The 23,810-nt window shown below is 42.2% G+C and overlaps 4 protein-coding genes across 4 annotated transcripts; 2 read left to right on the forward strand and 2 right to left on the reverse strand.

Moving 5' to 3' along the window:
* The first annotated feature begins 556 nt into the window (after nt 1-556).
* LOC132261136 (uncharacterized) lies at nt 557-16,688 on the forward strand. Its single transcript, XM_059759713.1, has 4 exons — nt 557-1,075; nt 9,669-9,820; nt 14,114-14,951; nt 15,406-16,688. Exons 1-4 carry the CDS (start codon nt 1,003-1,005, stop codon nt 15,570-15,572), a joined length of 1,230 nt encoding a protein of 409 aa, XP_059615696.1. The 5' UTR covers nt 557-1,002; the 3' UTR covers nt 15,573-16,688.
* Nucleotides 16,689-18,897: 2,209 nt separating this feature from the next.
* LOC132261140 (uncharacterized) lies at nt 18,898-20,060 on the reverse strand. Its single transcript, XM_059759716.1, has 4 exons — nt 19,945-20,060; nt 19,670-19,884; nt 19,212-19,578; nt 18,898-19,153 (listed from the first exon to the last, which is right to left on the reverse strand). Exons 2-4 carry the CDS (start codon nt 19,869-19,871, stop codon nt 18,976-18,978), a joined length of 747 nt encoding a protein of 248 aa, XP_059615699.1. The 5' UTR covers nt 19,872-19,884; nt 19,945-20,060; the 3' UTR covers nt 18,898-18,975.
* A 40-nt stretch (nt 20,061-20,100) lies between these two features.
* LOC132261138 (2-oxoisovalerate dehydrogenase subunit beta, mitochondrial) lies at nt 20,101-21,700 on the forward strand. Its single transcript, XM_059759714.1, has 3 exons — nt 20,101-20,210; nt 20,273-21,142; nt 21,473-21,700. The coding sequence occupies exons 2-3, from the start codon at nt 20,273-20,275 to the stop codon at nt 21,698-21,700; spliced, it is 1,098 nt and encodes a 365-aa protein (XP_059615697.1). The 5' UTR covers nt 20,101-20,210.
* A 127-nt stretch (nt 21,701-21,827) lies between these two features.
* On the reverse strand, nt 21,828-23,695 carry LOC132261141 (uncharacterized). Its single transcript, XM_059759719.1, has 2 exons — nt 23,385-23,695; nt 21,828-22,528 (listed from the first exon to the last, which is right to left on the reverse strand). Exons 1-2 carry the CDS (start codon nt 23,425-23,427, stop codon nt 21,837-21,839), a joined length of 735 nt encoding a protein of 244 aa, XP_059615702.1. The 5' UTR covers nt 23,428-23,695; the 3' UTR covers nt 21,828-21,836.
* Nucleotides 23,696-23,810: the final 115 nt, after the last annotated feature.

The following is a 23,810-nucleotide window of genomic DNA, read 5'->3' on the forward strand; positions in this document are numbered from 1 at the left end:
CCTGGCGATGCTTCGCGAGGCCGGTTGAGCTTCCAAAGCTCAGGCGGTGAGAGAGAGAGAGCACAGATTTACAGATTGAGAGTATTTCCTAAGGAATATAAGTATTCTCATAAGAAGTGTGAGCCGAAGAGGATGTCTTCTGTAATAACTAATAAGTAAGTAAGCTCCGCCTACTTTTGCTTAATAAAGTAGTCAATAAACAATCCATTTTGAGCAATTACCAATTTTTATGAGCACTTTCTAACACACTACTATAAGTTAAATAACTTAAAAAATTATTTTGTTAAATATAAAATCTCGGAACGTATCTACAAAATTACTAATTTATGGAAGAATCCTTCATTGCGATTTTTCTTGTAGCTGGAGTCTCTGGAAAACTCCACCATTCCTCTCAGTGTTCTTTTCCCGCCTATTCGACTCGCACTCTCCCCTTTCTCCCGTGTTGCTCTCGCGAGAGCACGCGAGAGAGGCTGCTCTCTTCGGGACATCCACCTCGCCTGAATCTGGGATTGAATTTCAGTTGCACCGGTTCCGTCATCTCGAGTGGACGTCCTTACGGTTGCCTCAGCATATCCTCTCAAGTCGCAGGGCCGTCTTCGCAGTCGCTTTCCTGAGTTTTGCGCTCCCACACCGGATTCGATGGGGCCCCAGTGACAGTGACTGCCCGAGCATGGATTAAAGTGACGGTGAAGTCTGGAATTTTTTCGTGGAGTCATTGTGGCCACAAAAGGGAAAATAAACTTCCCACCACGTCTCAATCAGACTGAAGCTTTTTTACACGCACAAGTGAAGCCAGAGTCTTTTATTTTTGTTCGCGTTGTCTGGGGACGAGAGTTTCCCTCCTCCTGAGGATATCTTGTAAGTTCTCTCGACGGTGTGCTTTTTTGCTCCTCCTCGGACGTCTTGCTCTTCCGTTTGCTGCTTCCGCATCCTTCCCAGTGTGCACACACACACACACACCACTCCAAGTGGACGAAGACACAGGACAAGGAGGACATAAAAATGCAATCTCCACTGAAATGGATTTTCTCCGTCGTCCTCTGCATCTTTTCATCCAGTATTCTCGCTAATTGTGGTAAGTGCATCGCCACCCATTAATAGTTCAATGAATGTCTCGACAACATACATACATGTTTTCCTCTCCCTCCACAATACAATTACTGCCGCTTTTCCCACCCACGCCGCCCACTTCCTCAAAAGACCGACAAGAGACAATGAATATTTGAGCGGTGATGAAGAATTTCAATTGGATATATCACCAAGGAAAAACATCGTCATTATTCGAGGGCTTTTTCTGTCTCCTTTGAAGTGTCTCAAAAGAGCGGAAAATCGATGGAACATTGTCTGATATCATTTTAAAATTGCATTTGATATTTGACGTTTTTATTGGGGAAGAAATTGAGACAAAGCCAGCATGTTTTGTTCGATAAATGTCACGGATGGGATATCGCAATTTCATCCATAAAGCCGCCCTAGGGAAGATAAAATGGCAGAATAGACGGTACACCACACGCACCAGGTCATAAATAGCATTTTTCTAGTTTAGTACACTTATAACTAAAATTTCCATGCCTTACATTCTTGGAAATCCCATGGAGAATATTTCGTTTAAACTGAAACGGAACTAAACCACTTTGCATGCCAATTGGATTACTGAGAACAGAGAGAAAAATGCAAAGTGTCTCCTCAATTCTCACTAGAAATTTGCCGATGGAGATCATCAAGCTCTTAATTAAGTAGACTACGTCAATGGAGAGCAAATACGCGGAAAATGAATACTGATTTCTATGTCCTCTAATTAATTCTACACATAAAACCAAGTCATAATATTAGCTCTTCTTCCAATTAGGTTTTTCCAACAAAAAGCTATGGTTTCCATTGATCTTGCGGAAAAGCTGAGCAGATTACTTTTACCACTCAGTCAGAAATGGTACAATGAAAGGCAGTTCTTATTTATTTTTCACACAATAATGGTTTGCAATGCAGAAAGGAGAGATTAACCAGGTTTATCACTGTGGTTATGATTTGTGGTGGTCGTTCGAAGAGTGGCAATAAAATATTCTCAATTATTTTGCCCAATGGACAATAAAAGGCTGTTGGAATCGAATTACAGATGTCCAAAGATGTGTGTTATTCCTTTATAACATCCTAAAATCGTGGCATTAAGCCTAGACAGTCTCGTTCTTCTCGTTACTTGAGTTCAGCTTATAAAAATCCACAGTCCAAATCAACCTTATATAAATCTAGCTCTTCATATGCCAAACAGACTGTGCACTTATCAATATTCTTTTGGTTTTAGAATGACAAATCCAGAAAATAGCTCTAATTAAATGATGGACACTGAAGCGGGAATTTAAATTTTATGTTTATTGTACTTATTTAAAAACTTTATTTAATTGCTCATACATAACGCAGTCTTTGTGAATGAGTTAACGAGAAATATTCTCACTAAAGATTTATACAGCATTACATCTGTATATAAGGCAATGTACTACATCTGGACAGAAGCAAAATCCATAGAATAAATGTGTATAGCGTTATACAATTTTTACCTACATAACATACACAAATCCCAGATAATCCCTCTTTCTGCGAACCTCTGGAAGGTTTCCAGGGCACTTCCGCGGCTACAATATCGCAGTGGTGCACAATAAATGCCAATTCAGACACGCTGGCATCCAGCTGGAGCTGTCGTGATGAATGCCGACGGGCGGGGGCGACTTGGGGCCACCGCACAATGGCATCTGGGGCCGGGCGGATCGCCTGCAACGGGCAGATAGCGCGAAATCCAATATATTGACGAGCGTGTGGCATTTGCACACAATAGTCCGACTCTGAGGGGGTGTTAAGTAAAATAAAGGGGGGCCACAGCGGAAATAATAAACAAGACGGGCGGAGAAATGTCAATCTCCTCTTGAGAATGCCTCCCACGCAGGCATCCAATTTCGCACCCTCAAACCGCCCTCGGGTGTGCGGAATGCCGTCTGGCAGAGGGAAATTCCTCTGTCAGTCTAGCCTTATGCCTCGGGATTCTTCTATCTTTTCTACACTTCAAAAGCTCATTATATGCAACTACATGCAACGTGGGTTAACCCAGAAAAGCTACATCATACGGAGTTTTAAGTATAAGCTCGAAACCCCATATTTCAGCAAATCTCTCCCAAATGTGGATTTAATTAAAAAATCCACTTCCTCGGAGCAGTGAAGCAAAGCTTCAGTGGCGGAAGCACGTTCTCCCAAGTCAGATTGTAGAGCTTTCTCTGCGTGCTTTTGGCACTTGTGGGACTCCCAAACCGACTTGGCACGCGATTCCGCCGAAGGGAGCTTTTCTCCACTGCCACAGAGACACGTTTTCCTCTAGAAAATGGGTGTCAATGCTCTCGCTCTTTCCCCATTTTCTGCAAATTGCAAGTTTTGACGCGATGCATTGAAAGCATCACGAGCAGAAACTTTCAAATTTAGAGCGCGCCAACAACTTCGTGTCGCTTTCATTCCCCAATCATAAATTCTGTAGTGCCGCCACCCCCTCGAAAGCCCCTCATTTGTATATGCAGCACTACGATTAGTCTTGCAATTTACCAAACATTCACACACTTGGCGGAACTCACGGGTAAATTGTATGCAAAGTTTCTCAATATGTTCAAATTGTGGCACAGCACGAAGGGCTTTTACCTATTGATATAATCCAACCCAATTCTTTCTCTTTGGAGTACGAGTTTGAACTGTATTTTCCTATCCGAAAGCATCTGCAGGCATTAAGAGGTCATGCATGTCCGTGTAGTGCACGGTTTAAGAGCGGATTAACTGAAGACAAAGTGGAGCTTTGGCTTAATTCCGCTAAATTGAGACCACTCACTCAATTCTGGGATGAGGGAGTGTATAATGATGAAAAATTCACGTAAGCTGGAAGTTGAGCAGATGGCAAAAAGTTGGCAAGCTCCGTTCCATTTTTTCCATTAACTCCACAACAGACTTCTCGCCGTTTCCTGCGGTTCTGTGGAGAACAATTTGAAGAGAATCCCTCCCGAATGCCACTCACATCTGCTCCACAAATCAATGGCGGGGATTGATTTCAAGAGCTGCCGAATGGCTCTACAGCAAATAATGGGATTAAGTTGGATGCCTGGAGGAGTATTTTGAGAAATTGCATTCACGGCATTCACTCTGTTGTTAACTCCGCAGAATGCAATCAAACCTTACAGCGATATCTCCGCAAATGATGCAAAAGAACAGTTCAGTGCATGGGGAATTTAGGTGCTTGTTATCTCTAATTCGAGGCCCTTCGACCGTAAATCCAAATAGTTGGAGCCACTTTGCATAATTTCCCCATGAGAAAATATCCCATCATTTCTCCACACGGGCTAATGATGCTTGTCAAGGCGCAATGAACTCACTAAAAGCTCGATATTTCCTGCCAGCGAAAAGCACAAGCGCTGAGGAAACTTCTTTTCCCCCAGACAAACTTTTTGTATATACTCACTTAAAAGCACGAAAGCTGTCTGGAAACTTTTGTTCGATTGCAACAATTATTTCTCGGATGGATTTTAAACGATCAGAGAATGTACATTATCTATTGCTACATGCTGTGCAAAAATGAGGAGGAGAGAATGTTAAATCTATGAAAAGTGAGATGACGTGTAACTTGAAGTATATCGTTACAGAAAGTCTTCAACTCGTTTGTTCAGAAGTTGAGCTTTGAAAATCTTCTACTAAAGATTCTGCTTGAATCAAGGGAAAATCGTAGCACAGGCTTTCAATGCTGAGGTATTTCCACTCAATTTTTCCGGGCAATCCACTTTGCAGCATTTAAATTACAGCGTAGTTTAACGAAAGTTGCACCTAGAGAAGCTTTCGAGAGTGTGCTTAAGACGTTGATGTGAGAGACGACAAATGCTCTGTCAATAATTGCTCCCTTCAAAGCATCAATAATTACGATTGCAGTGTCAATAATTGACATTGTTGTGAAATATTTCAAAGCTTGTGTGCTATCCTGCAAACTCACAAAACTGCATAATTGAATATGTCAGGCAAGAATAATTTACAGCGAATGCGGAAAATATGGCATTTAGAGGAAAATGTATGAATGTCAGTGATAAAATTGCACAAAAACTCCCCCCTCTATGTGCAATCTGAACTGTGAGTTTTTGGCGCGTGAAAAATATCCCCAGAGATATTTTTCACCAACTATTTGCAATCTGCCTCAGAAGATACGCTCTAATTAAATGTCTCTGGTGGAAATTCTCCAAATACCCAGGCGAAATCATCCACCCACACTCGGAAAAGCTGTGCGCTTTCCAATTTATCGACAACCTCGAGTTTTCCAGGTACCAGTGGAATAGAGACGTAAATTAACTGATGCTGGGCACAATCAATATTGCTGGAGTCAAAAGGGAGTTTGGGGTAACTCTTTAACTTCATTCCCAGACATTTCATCCCACTTCAGTGGAAATTTAAACAAGAACATGCGCGACAAATTGTCCTTAATCCAATTGATGGTTTTACTTGACTTGAGAGAGCTTTCTTTACTCTCAAAGGCAGCCCAGCTCGATTTGTTTTGTGAAGTTATTCTAGCAGAAAGATTGAGAAAACCCTTGAAGAGGTCTTAAAAGACGTTCATTATTGGTCTTTCTGATTAATATCCTCGGGCAAATTATAGCACGAGAAATGCTTAAGAGAACTCTGGGTATTGCCATTATTCTGGAATAGTTGTGAATAAATTTTCTTTTTTCGAACTCCATTCGCCTTACAGAATAACTCGTGAACTTTCAAGAACTAATCAACAATTGGATCAAAATTACATCATATGATTTTCGCAGAGATTTAGCTTACTTTCATTTGTTCCGTTCCCGTTCTTCACCTCCGGAGTGAAGTTTTTTCCTCTACTTCAGCTTGTATTCATTCTTCTGCACGAGAACTTCCTGTCGCCACTTCGACTCCCAGCGCACACTTGAAGGTGTTCTTCTCACCTTCGCCTCGAGGGTGGCCGTATCTTCTGCGTTTGTTTACGTCTCCCCAGAGGGTTGACTTGCATGCGAGACCCGCTCTTATCTGAGATCGAGGGCCGGAGCTCAGCCTCGAATGGAGCCTGGGCAAAACTAATGGTTATGGCGCGTCGTTATGAATTGGCGGCGGGGTTTGTGCAAATAAGAGATTGACGATTGAATCTACTTAAGGGATAATTTGGTATAATGCGGTGATTTGTGTTCTCTCTCGCCTCGGCAAATGGCCTGAGCAACATAGCCTAAATCCGGGAGGAGAGCATTTATTTCACCCTGTCGTCTGCATTAAGTAAGGCGTACAACACAAAAAGTTACACGCCGCTGAATCGCAAATGATTTTCTGGGGTGGGTGGCACTCATAATTTCATTTAAATTCACCACCACACTCCTCGCGAATTCGCAGCTTTTTGCGCGTCGCACTCAAGAGACGATGGAGTTGTTGGAAATGTCTTCCTGCAATTGATTCTCGCCCACACCCTCAACCAATTCTGTGCCCATGTCGCCAGCAGAAAAATCCCTCGACATCCCCATTGTTGTCCTTGGCGACAAATTGCAAAATTCAAGCAAGAACACCACGTCACTTGCATTCCCACCTCAGAGCCTCTCGTCACACCGCTCTGCAGTGTGTCTGTGAGACCTCATGCAGAGCTTCGGGTAAATGAGATGAAAATCCCAAAATTCAGTCTCGAAATAAATATCTCAATCAAGTAAGCTTTCAGCGAATCACACACACACACACATATTCGTCACAATTAATGGAAAACACATACTATATGTATGTATATTTCATGCACTTCTTCAGAACAGGAGCTTTAGTATTTCAAATAACATTTCACAGCAATTAATATGCTGTGCACGATATTGTTGGTTTTTCCATGCTTTTTGTGTTTGCGAACGAACAACAACTCGCACGGAAAGCATATGGATAATGTAAGATTTCCCCGTGAAATATATTCACAATGCTGGCGAGAATTATTTCATAGCAGCATAAATTGAATAGCGTCACCAGCAGATTACTTTTCTGTTAATTTACTTTGCCTAACTGATAGCAAGGGTGTCTTGAAAGTCCCTCTTTTCACCCATGAAAGATATTGAGAGTCACCTTTAGTCGCCAACACAAGTCGAACTGTTTTAGTCAAGAATTGCAACAAGTATTAAAATTTAGATAGATCAGATTCATAAGAAGAGAAATGTTGAGAGTATCAATATTTCTGACTGAAATGAAATAAATTAATCTAAGAGAGCAGTAAACATCGAAATGATGTGCACAGAATTGAATCTAAAGTACGAAGGAAAAGTTAGATTGAAAATTCTAATTGTTTGGAGTTTTCTCATGTTATTATTTAATTTAGAGACTTTTGCATTTGCGGCCAAAGCAAGCAAATGTGGAATGATTGCAAGTTTCATCTCTGTCTAGAAGGCACTTTCAACTCTGCCACCGTAAAATGATGTCTAGATGCCTAAAATTGAGGGGATGGTTTTTCTCGTAGGCGCCGCTCAACGAGATGAAAATGTGAGGAAATCAATGAATTTTCCATTGAGTCCCCGGCAGGGGTGGAAGAGTGTCGACCCTCCTTTTAAATTTCGTGTCGTGCTGTCGATGAGCGACCAAATGAAGGGCATCAATTTAATGAATTTCACCCCATTTCGTGGGGCCAAGTATGCAAATGACGAAGCCGTCAACAATTGACGACAATTTGTCAGCCCGTGGAGACGAATTTTTTGCGAAGCGCTCTCGTGTTTGATCTGGAAATGATGCGATTATCTGGGGCTGTTTATCTCACGCCATGAGGATTGGCCATCCTTGCACGATAAATCACATCCGACGCTTTGATTGATTCCCAACACTATTTCCGGCGAGATCCACACATTGTTTACTTTTAATAGACCGACACTCCTCTGTCGACATCCATCAGCATCGAACGTCTCTCAGCAATTAATTTCTGTCAACAGAAGAGAAAACCCTCGGTGTGTATTTTTATCCAGCATCGATGTGGGGATTTCTTAAAGTCTCACCCGAAACTTTTTTCATAGTGCAAAACTTTCACTCGCCCAACATAGTCTATCAGTTGTGGAATCTTGTCGCAAAAATTCACCAAATTGAACCTCAATTTTCAACCACTTCCGGCCACCCTTTTCCCGATACAATCGGCAAATGCAATAAAAGTTTCCCCCCGTCTGCGAAATTTGAGTGAAAGCGAAAGAGTTGGTGTGGGAGTGGGAATGAAGTGATAAGAGATCTAAAATGAATTCCCAATTGAATTGGAGCGCAATGTGGAGGAAGAGAGTTCGCTCGCGCCCAACTTACAATATGAAAGTTTGCCTCGGCAATTGCTTAAATGAAATTCTCACCGTGAGGTGGGATTTCTCAACTCCCAGCCGAATCAATTCCGTAGATTTAGTTACTGCTTTCACGGTACTCACGTGGGGCCGCCTCCTCAATAAATTGTTTTTCGCCACCCAAACCAGAGCGCCTCTTTCACGCCCAATCCCCACTTGGGGCCATCAGGAAAATTGTATCCGACCACCGAAACCACACACTGCCAAATGCGATTTTTCTCGGCGATGAAGGAAGACGTGCGAGTCGAAGAGGCTGGCCAGGTGTCAAATCTACCTAGGAAATTTCACAAAAACACTCTGTGCAGCAAAATTCCAGGCCACCCGAGTAACACCAATAGTTACGGAATTATCAGTTAATCTCTAGATAACTTCGTAATTTTTAAATTGAATTGAATTGTGTGCAATTACTGATTAAATCATTTTTCAGCTGCGTCAGACACATTTGCAACTTTGAATAAACTTCACCAAAAGATAAAACTGAATTTTAACCAATGAAAACACTCAGTCGATGAATTAGTGTTTCTTTGACATTGCTATTATTAATCTATGCACCTGCCAACTCGGCTGAAGACTCTTCCTGTTCACCCCGAGGCACCCCATTCAAATGACAACGAATACGTGTAATGACGCTTCAGGGGTTGTTGCTTCAGCCTTCGAGGGTGGGGTGAAAGTGGGCTCAGGGAAGCCCCCAACAAGTGCTGATGGCAAAAAAGCTCCACCCCAGCAGATGTGAAAGCTCGAGAGGACAGTAAAAGCTAAATTATATGACCATGCGAGGGAATAAATAATTCACGACAATCTCTGTTTCACTTGTCCATTTATTTGATTTACGCCTCGTATCGATCCGCGGGAGGTATTTTTAAAATTAATTGATAATAGGTCAGGGAATGCTGGCGATGCACAGCTGAGAGATAGTGGATTTCAGAAAAATGTTATTTAGAGAAACTTCAAAGGCCAACGGATGCTATTTTTCAATTAATCCATACCATGAGCGGCGCAAACGCTTGTTGTCGAAATTGTTGCTTTACGAAAGACAGAGAGAGATAGAGCTCTGCCCTGAAATCCGCAAATAATTAATTCCTGTCAAATAATCGTGAACTGGGAGTCACATTCGGGCGCGCCTAGTTTGCGGCCCAAGAGAGACTTGCGGGAAGGCGTCATTTATCTCATGCTAGGAGGCGACAGGACTCATTTGTCTTGCCATTGACATGCTCTGCGGAATGCTCTCGCAAAGGCGTCCTGACCAGCGCGGGATTTAAATTTCAAATAACCACTGCAGGAATATTAATGAAGACCCACTAATCTTTCATCTCTCTCCACTTCCCACAGCCCCGGCCGAGTATGACCTGGACATCGAACAGGCGGAGGCGCGCTACGACCCGAGGTTGCTGTCTCAGGAGCTGCTGGGCTCCCACTCATCCCCCAAGCAAGTGGCCGAGGAGTGCGTGAGCTCCAACAGAAGATACGAGCACGGAGAAAAGGTGAAACTGATGGCAAAGGCCGCACATTTGTTAGACAGTGAATCCCAATGGATTTTCGCGGATTTGCGAGAGAAAATGACCTCAAGATCCGATTCCAAATAACGTGATCCGAAATGGGAATAATTAATTTTTCCTTATTTTCTGCTTTTGCTACTGTTTTCTTCTGTAGCTAAAATAATCTATAAAGAATTTAGATCCCTTCTTCAGTGTAATTCCTATTCTGTATAAATACAGTTTAAGTTTACCAATCACCCCGACTCTCCCTAAAATCACAACAAATAATTCAACCAACCTCTTTAATTCTCATTTGAGACTCTTTAGGGAAAAGTTCCCCTAATTGCTCTGCACTCTGCAACTCGATAGCTTTCGATCTTGCCATCGTTAATTATACTTCCTCGAAAAACCGGCAACTTTTCCCATGGAAGCACACCCAAAATGATGCGAGAGAAAAGCGCCCCGGGCCTCTTAAATTACCATTCGGCAAAAATCTCCAGGGACTTGTGATTCCCAACCGCCCTTCTCGCCTATTTTACGACACGTTCTGACAGAAACACGATGCGAGAGCGTCCTCAAGAATATATACTAGGAAATACAGGAGAAAATGAGACGAACTCCACGAGCTATAAAAGCAAGATGATCATATTTCCTGTGCACAAAAGCACAGAGAATTTTGGGGAAAGTTTGCTGGGGAAATTTCTTTCACATCAGCCGCAGTGCTTGTTAGTGGAGCTTTTCGTGCGGCTTCAAGTGGTGGAAAGTTGACCAACTGTCTGGGCAAGGGTGCATTCATTTAGCAATAGCAGAGAATGAGAGAGTGAGAGTTTAAAATATTCCATGAATGGTGTGTAAAGATGTAACTTCTGCTCACGAAATCAACCGCAAAGTTTCATTAAAAGCGGATAGGGAAAGCATCCTTTTATGCATGTTAACTTTGCAAATATAATTATTTTCCATCTAGGATTAAGTTTACCAGCACACTTCTAATCCATCTTGCCATCTAAAGCCCTAATTTTTATGGTTTCCCATCAATTTTCCAGGACGTCACCTTGAAGCTTTATGGCTCGTTTTTAGGTCCATTCTCAGGTGCGCGCTTTCGACCGCATCTGATTTCACTGGCAAGAACTTTACTCGAGAGATGTCGAGAGCTTCCGCATGGAAATGAAGCGAAAACTTTTCTTGTTTTTCTTTTCCACTCTCCACACTCAATTAATCTTCCATGTCATCAGCGAATGGCTTTTTTCCCGCTTCGACTACACAAGAAATTCATAAATTATGCACCATCGCCGGAGGGCGAGTAAATTTCAATCTCCACTTATTGGATCACCCAAGAAGATGAATGCACGTGGATTGAGGGCTTAGCACGAGAGTCTATCTGTCTCGCAATTGTGCGAAATGCTTAAAAGGATCAGCCATTCTTGAGCTTCACGGAACACAAATTGAATAGTGCGCTTTCTGGGGTGAATTATTTAAAAGCTCATTTTCGAGTGAATAAGCTTATTGAATTCATGTAACGTATATCTTCAGCATCCTCAATGCTGAAGAGACTCTCAAGAGCGATGTTATGAAATTAGATTATTTCGAATAAACAATACATTATTCATGTTCCTCGGGACTTTGTCTCTCTTATTCTCCTTGATGAGAATTCCTCGGCAAAATTCAACAGTTCAATTCTCCGCACTTTCCCCAACCTCCCAAGGGAGCTTTAAAGCTCAGCGGATTTGCAAGCGTGGACAAATTACGTGGAAAGTAAATAATTCAGACCCCGGCAAATCAATATTGATTAATGCGAGGCAATAATTCCCAAGTCAGCTTGCGATATCCAATCCCCACGTCTAATGAGATAATTCACCCCACAAAGCCGTGTGTGGGGAGGAAATCAAAGGAATTCCCGGGTCAACTATCAGATAGTGCCAATGACACGAAGGTCTTTGCCAGTGAACTCCCAGAAACCGAGATATGCGTGGTCAAAATAGAGGAGGAATGTCAGTGATTTCACCAGATATACGAAGAATCAAGAACAATGCTGCAGATTAGGCATGAAAGGGGCTCTTTTCGATTCAAATACATGCATCAGAATGTCTGTATTTCCAATCAGGACATACTATTTCATTTCATTTCAACAGTCAAGGAGCTTCTTCATACATACATAATAACTAGTTATTGATGATAATTTATAGTCCCTTTCATCCTATTTTCTAAATCTTAAAACAGCATTATAATATGCAATTTTTAGAGAAACAAATATTCCTATAAATCTCATCATGGGAGAAGGAACTCTGAAAAGCTCTTGAAAATTCTAGCGAAAGATTAAAGCAGTAGACATTATTTTTCATCATTTGGTAAAAAGAGGCTCTTTCATAACAACCATTTGTGTGATTTTTAATTATTTTGCGGCTTCTTTTGTCCCAGTCGGGCATTGCTAAATTGAAAAAAGTAGAACGTGAGAGGGACAAAAACCTGGTTAGGTGCAATTGATGCTGTGCATCCTTTGTCTCAAGCCCTCATTTTCAGCAAAAGGCAACAAACACGCAAAAGTTAAAAAGGGATTTTCCTCCATACTCGAAATCATCTCTCTTGTTATTCACTTCTCCACGCCACCACCGCCATCAGCGTGTGTATGCCTTAAGAAGGATGAGCTTTTGGAGCGCGCAAGGAAGCACACGGGAACCCTTCCCTTCCGCCCCATCGCGCAATCTTCTTTTGTGATTCGCGAAACTTTTGCCGCGCGCAAAAAAAAGCGCGCCAGTGTGAAAAGAATGTGGCACGGAAAGCCTTCATGAGCTCTCCTCTTTACGACCCCAAGGCGATTTTTCATGGGCTGATGAAGTTCCGCCAGTGCAAATGTTGTATATGTACGGCCGTAATTAATGTGTCTGTCAACAGAAACTAACATTCACACTCATCCAGCAACTAGTAGCTCTGCGAGAAGATGCCACTTCAGCTTACTCTCTGGGGGTGGCTTGGAAGAGCGCCCACTCGTTCTCCCCGAAAACACAGCGCATTATTGCTCATTTGGAGCAATTTTAATTTATCACCATCATGTTTACCACAATGGCAGGAAATAAGCCTCAGCGAAGATACAAACAGACCTACAAAAGCTCCTTAAAAAGAGATATTTTTGTCACTGCAATTAAAATATAATTATTGCTGTGAGAAGAGAACATCCAGAGTGCTCACAGGATAATTATTACTATATCCATGGATGCAGTCAGGATATAATTCACTACAACTTTATTATTATGATTGGAATACTCAGTCATCAGGATACTTTTAAATAATATTGAAAATATTGAGCTACCGAAAGTATCATACAAAAAATTGCAGTCATTTAAAGTTTCTTAACAAAATTCATGAAAAATCACAGAACCCAAATATCGTTTACCGTGTTTTAAAAATGCCAATTGCATAAAAAACCACTCACGGTGAATTTTTTATGTTTATATTAAACTAATTGACTCTGAGACCTTTTTTGAAGAAAATCCTTCAACTGTAAATAAAAGAAGCACTCACTCTTGTGATTCTTCTCACGAAAAGAACTCCTTGAGTGTCGTATGAAATTTTCATCCCTCTCCCGAGCAAGCGAGGCAAAGTGACTTTGAGAACCTTGCTAGATGACCAAGCACTTGGATGGCTCATTTAAATATTCACCATCTGGTCGAAGGAGAGACCTTTTCGACCCCCAACCACGCAGAGGGTTGATACATCTCCCGCACTTTGTGACCATCTTCCTCAGAATAGAGACACTCATTTACCAAAATTTAATTAACTCCCGCTGTGTCTCTCAGAAGGCATTCTTCCACACAACTATGAAAAGTTTCAGCTCAACTTGTTTATTCTTCCCTATCAAAGGCAAAAATTCATCGCTCTATAATATTCATGAAAGTTTGCCGTACAAGATAATTCCATTCCCGCTCATAAAATCCGGGCCGGAGCGGCTCAAAGAGTTGAATCAGCATTCAAGGGGATTCTCAGTGCATTGTTCAACGACCCCTTTTCATTAACGCTCTGTGGCAGAGTCACAGAGACGTGCTCAATTAAATGATCGATAACTGGTTGTCTCATGTCCATCCGATTAAAAATCAATTTCTGCACATCATCGGTCTTTCTCTTTGATGTCCATTGATTTGTGTATCTTATTGATGACTTCTTGTTGAGATATTACAGCATGTAAACAAGAGTTTTCAATGAAAAGGAACACATTTAGTAATTAGCATTCTTGTTTGCTCTTTAGTGTGATACCCAATACAATGTCGACTGAGGCTTGAGGCATCAATTGTTTCCTCTTAATTACAGATTTCTCGACAAGACCCTTGTGAAGTTTGCATTTGCGTCGATGGGGAAATATTCTGTTGGTGGAAGCAGTGTCCCACAGAAACCACAACAACTGAATCGGCGGCGAGAAGTCGACCGCCCCCAACGAAAAAGTCCCGCAAGAACATGAAACTCCCGCCTAAGAAGGCAACAAATTATCCCAAAAAGAAAATCTTGACCTTCCCTCAGAACCTTCCAGTTCACCTTTCCGAATTGGATCTCCTAAATGAGTCTGATGGCACAAATATCACATATGCTCCACCCAAATCCTCTACAACCCCATATCCAATCACCACGGTCATCACGCAAAGCCCCACAGAAGCTGTAGTCAACACCACGTACTCAGAGAGAACAGAACCCACTGTAGAGACAGTTTCTCCCAAGGAGAACGTCTACTTCGAGAAAACCATCGTGAATCGAAATGGTGTGTTTATTGAGAATATCAGAAAGATTACGGAAGTTGCGAACAGAACACTAGCCCCAGAACCACTTCCTGAAGACGAAGAAGAGCAAGGCACCCGTAAAATCTCACTGGAAGACGATGCTCTGTCCAAGCACTACATTATAACATCATCAGGCCGCATAGAGAACAATCCAGACACTGTCTTGGCAAGCGAAAGCGTTGTCGCGCAATTTAGGAATAATTTCGATGCGCAAAACACCACAGCTACGGCCACATCCACCGTGGAGTCATCATCAGTGACTGCAACAATTGCGGAGACAACCACGAAAGCGACAGATGTTGCAGAGGAGTCAACGACGACGGAGAGCACAACGCAAGCGTCAACGGTGGCGCCTCAGCGCAAATGCATCGTCATGGGTGAGTTGGGAACAAGTTTAGCATGGCAATAAAACTGAAATATAATTTGAAATCAGCACAAAATGCTCTCCAACCCTGATTTCGCGTACAATTTACGGCGACAAGCTTCACAAAATCCCTCCATCGAAATTTTCATTCAATGATATCGCGTAATTACCCACATTATCGTAATTTGGACTGATTTTGCATGACTTTTTAGTAGAGTCACTCCCATTAAATACTCGCGGAATGGAATTTTGCCCTCGCAAATTTTATGCACTCCACATGTCATGTTTTTATCATTTGGCCATATTTGCAGCCATTCTCCCTCTCTTGTATTTTATGCAAAACACTCGACGCGCCTTTTGGTCCTTAATCACTGCCAGAAAAACATTAATTACCCCAGAGAGTTTTGTTGGTGAAATTTAATTTCACAATGGCTGTATTTCATGTCGAATTGCTTCTAATGTTTCAGGGCAATCTTACGACGTGGGAACAGTGCTGCCCCAAGAGACTGGCAATTGTTTGCAGTGCGTCTGCATCGCGGGAGCCACGATCCAGGACGCGCCTAGAGTCACATGCAGTCCTCACAATTGCCCGCCACTCATTCTGCCGGATCTCTTCGACACTACGGGGTACTGAAGCCTATCCAAAAACCCTCATCCGCGAGTTAAACGCGTGGTTTGAGCCAGAAAGTATTTGAAGTTGAATTAAAGCTAATTGCGCATGAATTGCTAAAAAATCAATTGATCAATGTAACCGAAAAATCAGGAAATCACTCAGTGATCACATGGACTTCTCGGGTTTAGAAGAATTCGTGTGCTTTGCAATGATCTTCAAAAAGCCCAATATCATCGAAGTTAAAGAGTTAATATACAGCCCCTGTTTTGAAACGTCTTAATCCAAACTAAAACATTCTAAACTCAATCCAAATACAGTGTGTGATTCTCAAGTTATGCGCATTTAACGTCTTCTGGTACAGTTCACACATAACGAATGTAAGGAACATATTTAAATTTATAATAATAATCTTTATTTCGAGGGTAGAATATTCATAGAAAGACCCAAATCTTTGTGCCCCAATCCAGTCATGGAATAGATCAGAGAAGCTTTGCTCATTATCTATTTGGAGACTTCAAAAGCATCCTTGGCAGCCAGTTGGACATACACCATGTAGATATACTCAACATAGCACAGGGCCACCTCTCTTAGCTTGAATTTAGGGCTTGTCTGATCTTCAATCAGCAGAATAGATTCAATCTTTTTCAGCCACTGGCAGCATTGAAATGATGAAATCTGCACGTTTTTTCCTTGCATCTTGATCACTGCCGACTGATCGTCAGATAATTGCGACCTTCCATTATGGAGCTTCCATCCAGTCGTTTCAAATTTGCCCAGTTCTGCCATTGGAGTGATTGAGGTTCAGAGCATGTTTCACTGCATCGGAAGAAGCTGCCCTCCGAATCTTTGTGTGCACCGACTCGTACTCGACAAGGAATTCAGTGTCACCCCAAGGCTCATTAAAGAGTAAATTTATCGGATCCACACAAATACTCGGTATTTTGTCAAGTTTACGGAAATTCTCAAGGTGCTCAACCAACTATACGTACGCAGCACACTTGATTTCTTCCACTGTCCTTAATTCCTGACCAAAGAAGTGATCATCAGAACCATCGGCAGTGTAGCAATGCGTGTCCTTATCTCTCTGATGTTGCAAACCGACTGGCTAAGTCACATACAAGATCACAGCTCAATTCCTCTATTCATTATATGCACAAAGTGCAGAAATGGCAGAAACTCAGAGTGGAATGAAAATGAGATATTTGAAACCTTGTTTGAAACTGCAAAATCAAGCATTTGTTGCAGATATATGAATGCTCTCTTTCATCCCGTTGCACTTTATTTTGGTTCCTGTTATTAAAAATTTACACGCCATAACAAATGTATGTTTAAATTCTGTGTCATTGTTTTGAATTGCAATAAAAAAGATTAAAATCCCTGATTTTCATGTCAATATTTAAGATCATACATTTTTCACAAGCAGAAGATCAACACAAATTATTGTTTTTTATCACACAAAAAAAATCCTGTAAAATCAAGGAGGAAAAATTTAAATTTACTATTGCTGTTGTGTCAGCAAATGTAAATAACAAATTATCCAATTAGTTATTTAATTAAACTAATTATTGAGACAGATTTTTCACCCTTTGTCACTGCGCAATTAAATAAACTGTTATTTAATTATTGTTTGTTCTCTGATATGAGAAATTTTTCACTGCAATTCAAGCGCGCGGCTTTAATGTGCATCTCCTGGCGAGCATGCAAAATATTTTCGCTGCAAAGTTCGCAGAACTGCAATTAATTCCAATGGACGGGATAATTTGATTTCCGGCACAGAATAATCGCTGGCACAGGCCGTATTGGCAGCATCGCGTCTCTAATTAAATATTTTCCTCTGACAATCACTTTTGTCAGTGCTAAAAATTATGATATGCAGATTCGAAACAGTGGAAAAGTGTCCAATACAGTGAATAAAATCAACTGAATTTTCATTGCATTTGTCCGCGAGCGCTTGAAAATGCAATAGTTTTCCCCACTCAAAATCAAACCACAAACATCAAATTGAAAATTAGTGTCTCTCATGTTTTTTTTCACTCCTCTCTACAAACCTCAAAATTGCACGAAACGCATTAAAACACCAATATTTGATTATTTATTATTAAAGGCAAACAATTCTGCGACCACAGGACCGAAACTAGGGGCGATTCGAGGCAATAAACGCCGACAGTATTTTACAGAAAAACATGAGGCACGGAAAACCCTTTAATTCTCATCATATTTCCCCCATTTTTTCCCACACAGCCGAAGCAGAAATCCTCTTGTTCACAGTATTTTTTTTTGGACAATTGCTGGACAGTAATTGAATTTGTCCACCAATATTTTCACTTCCGATTCACATTTCCATCATCGTCGCAGCAAATTCCCGGGAGTTGAATGGAAATCGTGGTAAAGGGATGATAGAAGGGCTTCAGAGTTGATAGAAATTCATTTAGTTTCACTTTTTCATACTGTTCGTCAGATTAAAGCTTGAGTTTTACATACATAGTCGCGATGCGCAACAAAGGCAACAAATAAATCATATTCAGTACAATCTTTAACCAACTTCAAAGGGCTCAACCAAATCTCGCGGATGAGCGAGAGTAGTTTTCAATAAAAATCGATGCGACAACCCCATTTCGTAGAATTGAGAATCAAAAGGAAAGAATGGGAGATTTTCTCTTCTGAGAAAGTGTTTCAACGTGTATTTAAGGCAAAAAAAACTACTTAAATCTGTCTCTATCTTCCCTCTTAATTGCGAGTGAATAAAAATCCAAGAAAAAAAATGTTAGAAACTAGACGACCACATATACAAAATTTCTTGCTATTGAGTCATGTAACTTTTTGCGAAAAAAAACAAGAAAAATCAATGTATCAGATTTAGAAAGAGTGGATTTAGAAATTGATATACAACCTACTATATTTTTAAACTCTAAAATATAATGGACTTGAGGAGAGGACGGCAAAACCCTAATTAATCCTAGAGAATAATGAAGAAGTATATATTTAGCAGGAGTCTTATATAAGAAGGAAGTAGAATTTATAAATGTGATTAATGAGGTAAAACACATAGATGAAAAATAGTGAGAAATATCATAAGACATTTCAAAAAATGAGATTAATTCGTGATTGTATCATTTATCAGTGACTGTATTGAATCCTGTTGCTCTGAAAATAGTCCCTGACATATCGAGATTGTCCCCTATCCCCATCAAATGACCCTCTTTCGCCCTAATCGACCCAAATAGAAGCATATTCGACCTTGTTAGGTAGATAATTTTGAATATTTGACCAAGAGATGAGCAGATAAAAGTGAAAAAAATATTATATTGTTGCATTTAAAAGTGATGGAGAAGAACTTTTTGAGATGAAAATATATAAGTGAAAGTGTATTAATCAATATTTCCAATCTTTTGCTAATCAATGCATACACATATGTAACATTTTGTCACCAGAGATGTTCCAGAGGTTTCTGGCCTACACTCTCAATCGTCCTCATCGCATTCTTATACAGGATGCCCAGCAGAATTTCTTGTGCCTGATCAGCATCAATCTCCAACCAATAGTCCTCCTTCAGAAGCTTGTATATCTCAATCACTTTTTCCTGCATCTGTTTCTTCTCATACCTGCAAGGCAAAGATTTCATTAGTCTCTTGGTCATCAAATTTCATCATCCTGACGTACCTTTCGTCGCCGAAACCTCCACGCTGCAGGATTGCATCAATAGACATGGTGAGCAAAAATACCAGATCAGGCTTTGTCAAGCCGGCTTCCGGAGAGCGACACCACTGCAAATCCAGCCCTTTAGCAGCGCTAAACGCCACGCCAGAGAATGAATATCTATCACAAATGATTGTTGTGCCACTCTTCAATGTGTCCTCAATGGAGTCCTTAGCCTCCCATCTATTCGTACTGAACAGGAGATGAATTCCCTCATCAGTCAGTGATTTCGTCTTTCTCAAGTATCCGTCAATCATCTTTCCGCACTCCGTCTCGCGATCAGGAAACTTCATAAGCTTGGCATTTATCCCATTTTCATTCAGCTTCTCCACTGCAACAGTCCCCATCAAGCCAGAAAGGAAAGAAAATAGAGAAAATGAGGAAACTCTCATGCTCGAAAAGAACAGGTTATGAAAACTCACCCAATTTCTGAGATTGTGTGCTCTTTCCGGATCTGTCGCATCCCTCAAGCACAATAAAAGCACCGCGACTCTTCATTTTCACCCTCTGATGCAATCGGTCACTGGAAAACTGTGTGAAAAACCGAGAGAAACTGAAGATTTGTACCAATCTCGAGTCCTTGCCACAACGCATTTGCGCGCTTTTTCTGTTGTCAATCTTCATACAGATACGCAGCCTAAAAATGAGAGAGTTACAAATGATTATGAAATACTCAGATTTTGTAGAAAATACGAACCTTTATATTGGAAAACACATTGCTGGCTGAAAACATTGCGAAAATGGAAAATTTTCCTGGAATCATGAGCCGTGGAGGTTAAAATTTTTCCTGGAAACCCCGATATATCGAAGGGAAGTTCGAAATATCGCCTAACGTCAGCTGTGCCTTATCAACACCATCGTGTATTTTGAAGCTGGTATTTTTCTGCACTTTTCACAACTTTCCACAGGAAATCTTCTTCCAAAACTATAATAATCTCTTTATAGCCAAGCCAAAGAATCAAAGTAAGAAATAATCATTCAAAACCGGTAATTTTTACTCATTTTATCGACTTGTTATGTAACAGATGCTCTCCCGCACACTGAACTCCTCCGGACGGTTGTGGGGCCTCTTGGGTGTCTCGACACGCTCCAGTTCCCACTTTGTCTACACCCCTGACACCAAGGCTCCGCCAGTGGAAGGCAGTAAGACAAAAATGAATATGTTCACCGCCATCAACAATGCCTTGGATCAGGCCATGGAGAAGGACTCTTCAGCCCTGCTCTTTGGCGAGGATGTGGCCTTTGGCGGAGTGTTCCGCTGCTCTATGGGTCTGCAGAAGAAGTACGGTCGCGGGAGAGTGTTCAATACGCCCCTCTGTGAGCAAGGAATTGCCGGATTTGCCATTGGTGTCGCCAACGTCGGCGCCACAGCGATTGCTGAACTCCAGTTCGCTGACTACATGTTCCCTGCTTTCGATCAGATTGTCAACGAGGCAGCGAAGAATCGCTACAGGAGTGGGAATCTCTTCAACTGTGGCTCCTTGACCATCAGAGCGCCATGCGGAGCTGTTGGTCATGGCGCTCTGTATCACTCCCAGAGTCCTGAAGCATACTTTGCTCACACTCCAGGACTGAAGATTGTGGTGCCGAGAGGACCCATCAAGGCTAAAGGCTTGCTGCTGGCCAGCATAGCCGATAAGGATCCCTGCATCGTGCTAGAGCCCAAAACACTCTACAGAGCATCGGTAGAAGAGGTTCCGGATGCATATTTCGAATCACCCATCGGAAAAGCGGACGTTCTGAGGACTGGCAGTGATATTACACTGATCGGCTGGGGAACCCAATTGCACGTGCTGACAGAGGTGGCAGAGATGGCCAAGAAGCAATTGGGAGTGAACTGCGAAGTGATTGACTTGGTCTCCATTCTGCCCTGGGACAAAGCAACAGTCTGCAATGTGAGTATTTTTATCTAAAACCCCTTATTTACTTAATTGAGCATTCGTGACAGTCTGACAAACAGCTCTAGTCACTCAACTATGCTACATATTTTCCCAATTCTCACGCCCTCAAGGGCGTCTTGTGAGCTTGTGGTATTTCTCAGGCGGAAAATCTTACCCTGAAAGCCATTAGACCGCAAAAGTCACATTCCTCAATCGTCAGCGCATTTTATTACATGAAAGCTACACCTTTTGTACACAATCATGTCCCTATGAGATGAAATGCTTACAATCGTGCAATTAAATAGGCAAAAGTGGTGATAAATGCTCTTCTCTCACGCTTTGCAGTCCGTGAAGAAGACAGGCAGGGCGCTAATCGCCCACGAGGCACCCCTCACATGCGGCTTCGGGGCCGAGCTGGCGGCGACCATTCAGGAGGAGTGCTTCCTACACTTGGAAGCGCCCATCCAACGCGTCACGGGCTGGGACACACCATTCCCGCACGTCTTCGAGCCCTTCTACATCCCTGACAAGTTCCGCTGTCTCGACGCCATCCGGAAGGCCATCGATTACTAGCGCGCGTGACCACGAAGGAAGGTAACTGATGCATTTATTTTGTATGTCCTCGATATCGTTGTTGAATAATCACGTGGTTTTTGTTACACTCGGGAGTCTCTTTATCACATGGTTTCAAGGGAGTCTGGCCACCTTCTTAGTACCAGCAGCATCCCGTCTTCGCCTCGTTTCCATGGGCGATGTGGTCGATGCTGAAGGCAACATTCTCCACATGTCCCGTCTCGCACGCCACGCCATCGTCCGCGAACTCAATGGCCAGACTGGCGCCGACGTCCGTTGGCGAAGCAGAGGCAGTGATGCTGGGCAGCGAGTCTGTGCTCTCGTAGTGTCGAATCTGTGTCTTCGCCTCCTGCGACAGCCTCACGAGCCCAAGCGCCGTTTGCGTGAACACTCGCTCTATGCAGTGGAAACCTTGCGTCGTCACGGCACTCGTCTCGAAGTAATTTCCCCCAATCGATGTGGCATAGACGGCCGCTTCTTCCCTGGCCACTGCGCGCTCCTCTTCGAGATCCGACTTGCTGCCCACGAGCGTGAGAACCATGGGCTCTTGCACGTTGCGCTGCAACTCCGACACCCAAGTCTTCACGGCCCCAAAAGAGGCGTAATTGGTGAGATCAAAGACCAACAGAGCCGCATTGGCGCCTCGATAGTACAGCGGCGCCATTGAGCGGAACCGCTCCTGACCCGCCGTGTCCCAAATCTGCATCTTCACCTTGATGTCCTCCAAGTTAATGCGGCAGTTGAAGAAAGTCGCCCCAATCGTGGGGCCCACATCTTTTGAGTACACATTTGTGATATATTTCACCACGAGACTCGTCTTCCCGACTCCTGCAAAGAAAGACAGGTAGTTTCAGTCACGCTAGAAGTCTTATCAGAGTCACATTGCTTGATTTGAGTCACTTGATTAGAGATCTACACCAACTGTTTTGAGCGGCGACGGATTGTTGAACTCTTTTTCATGGCAAAGATTGTACTTTTATATTATTTTTGTATAAGAAATCTCAGCGAGATTTTTTTATCATGAGATCATGCAGAAATCTTTCAAATTGGAAAATATGCGGCGGTTCGCCGCAATTTTTTGGTTCGGTTCAGATCTCCACACTGAATGTCTCGATGGACTTCCTGAGTTTTTTGCTTTCAGTGATCAATTGTGAGTCTTATCAATTCTTGGAAGCAATTGCATGTGAAAAGAAGCTGTAATTCAGCCTTGACCATATTTAGAGAGACATCTTTGAACCCTTTTTTCCTCCTTTCATTTCTCTCTAAGTAACATTATCTGTTTATTGTTTACTAAAATTCCCCCTTTTGATCTTGACTCATTCTCAAGCATTCAAGCGACAAATCTCTGTGGTTTTCCATGGCCTGAATTCCTTTTCCTACAATTGCACACTCGGCAGAACTCTTTGTCATCCAATTCCTGGCCAGTGGGACTGGAAATCCGACACTTTTCCGCAGTGTGGAATTTCTCCCCCTGTGCGCCGCTGATATAAATCAAATGACATGCGATAAGCGATCACGAAATTGGCGGAGAGTGACAAAAAAGCTGTGTGTAAATAATGCAAAGCCTCTTTCCTCAATCTTGGGATTACAAGAGGGCTTTGGAAGTTGTTCCTTTGCTCCCACCCAGTCGCACTCTTTTAGCCAATCCGCGCCAATATGACCACTTAAAAGGATGGCAACTCACCTTGTGCGCCAAGGAGGACAATTTTCGCTTCGATTGCCTTCATTTCCCGCGACGAAACCTTGTCATTTCCAAGTAAAATTAGAAGATTTTTCCACACAAAGAGTCTCACTGCGGAAGCATTTTGAGAGTACGGAAACTCACAAAAATCTCACAATATCCCCTAAAATTGAGTCAAAACTGATGATATACTTAATCTTCTAGACAAGTAGTTCTGTTCCGTGCAGATAATCAACGTTCCCAAGCGATTTTGAACTTTTTATCGCACACCTTTTTGCACTGCCACACTGTTTATCTTTCACTCGCGAAGCGCCATTGCTTGACTGACGAAGAAGATGACATTTCGAAAAGGCTGCGGCTCACGTTTGGTGCCTCTACTTGCCACCAGTCGCGCTCCTGTGGAATTGTTTACATTTTGTGCAATCTGTC

The sequence above is a fragment of the Phlebotomus argentipes genome, unplaced genomic scaffold (genome assembly GCF_947086385.1).
Source record: "Phlebotomus argentipes unplaced genomic scaffold, Phlebotomus argentipes genome assembly scaffold_18, whole genome shotgun sequence".
Lineage (NCBI taxonomy): Eukaryota > Metazoa > Arthropoda > Insecta > Diptera > Psychodidae > Phlebotomus > Phlebotomus argentipes.